The sequence below is a fragment of the Condylura cristata genome, unplaced genomic scaffold, assembly GCF_000260355.1.
Source record: "Condylura cristata isolate star-nosed mole 26May11 unplaced genomic scaffold, ConCri1.0 scaffold00003, whole genome shotgun sequence".
Lineage (NCBI taxonomy): Eukaryota > Metazoa > Chordata > Mammalia > Eulipotyphla > Talpidae > Condylura > Condylura cristata.
The window spans coordinates 77599377-77600601 of NW_004567104.1; the positions used below are offsets into that span (position 1 = coordinate 77599377).

Genomic DNA, 1225 nt, shown 5'->3' on the forward strand with positions numbered 1-1225 from the left:
ACAGGCAGAACGACTGAAATACACTGCTGAGGGGAGCAGTGGGCGGGTCAGGAGAGGTCTGCGCACCATGTGGGTCAGCTCCCTGGCTGAGGATCGAACTCGTGCTGCAGTGGCTTCGGAGAGCTTCATAGTACTGCGCTTTAACCTGTTGTGCCACCAGGGAGAGCCAATCTTGCCTGAAATTTTGGTGCCATTTCCATAGTATCGTTTCCAAGACCAGCATCATGATTGATTTTCCCCCACTTTCTTTCAGGAGTTGTATAGTTTCAGGTTTTAAATTTAAACCTTCAATCATTTTCAGTTGATTTTTGTCCCTGGTATGAGTCTAGTTTCATTCATTTGTGTATGAACTATCCTTTCCCAGTTGTATATTTTTGATATCCCTATCAAAGGTCAGTTGGTCATATAGGCATGGATTTATTTCTGGGTTCTCTAGTCTGTTTCATGGGTCAATATATATTTCCTGATGCTAGTGCCATACTGTTTTAATCACTGTAATTTTGTAATATATTTTGAAATCAGGATATATAATGCCTTGAGCTTTGGTTTTCTTAGGGTTTATTTGACTCTTGGGGCTACGTAGTTGGTAGAAGAAATAAAATATGAATTTGGACCACCCACGTAATAGATATGAAGGTAGCTTGTTTTTGTAGATAAAAAGATCATTAACCTCATGAGTTTGTTGAGATGATAAAGAGAAGATGACCAAAACTTCCCTAGCACCATGCTGATGAGGTGTAGTTTCCCTCCATAGTTAGAACCCATCTGCCTCAGGTTCTACCTGGCCTTCCTGAGGGCAGGTGTTCTTCCTGGGGGCCGAGTTCACCTGCCCATGCTCCGAGCCCAGGACTAGAACCTGAAGCTGTGTCTTGTTTCAGAGCTCTCCTGGAAGAAGGAAAGGCCACGGTGCCCCGCCTGGCGGAAAAGCTGACCTCCGAGCTCATCTTGCACATCAATGTGAGTCTGTGGGTTGTTCTGTGAATTATAAAAGCTGCCCCGTGCTGGTGTTATGGCAATCCCAGAGAAATCAGGTGGCACTCCCAGAGAGATTTACTTGTCACACCAGTGGGCTCAGTGCAGTCGGTCCCAAAAGTCTGAGCCCCGAATTGCAGGAATGGTCAGGCGTTATGCAGGTTGTATGAGGAACCTCGTCCCCCATCCATCACAGCAGAAACAGTCTTGGCTGGCCGGCCCTGGCACACCCCTCCCTCCCACCCGGCGGGCC

General features: G+C 46.9%; 1 protein-coding gene across 1 annotated transcript in view; it reads left to right on the forward strand.

Annotated features, from left to right (window-relative positions):
- Nucleotides 1-1225, forward strand: part of MX2 (MX dynamin-like GTPase 2) — a 16652-nt gene that overhangs the window by 7917 nt on the left and 7510 nt on the right. The window contains exon 6 of the mRNA XM_012730994.1: nt 879-957. Coding sequence (XP_012586448.1) covers nt 879-957 — 79 coding nt within the window. The remainder of the gene's footprint in view (nt 1-878; nt 958-1225) is intronic.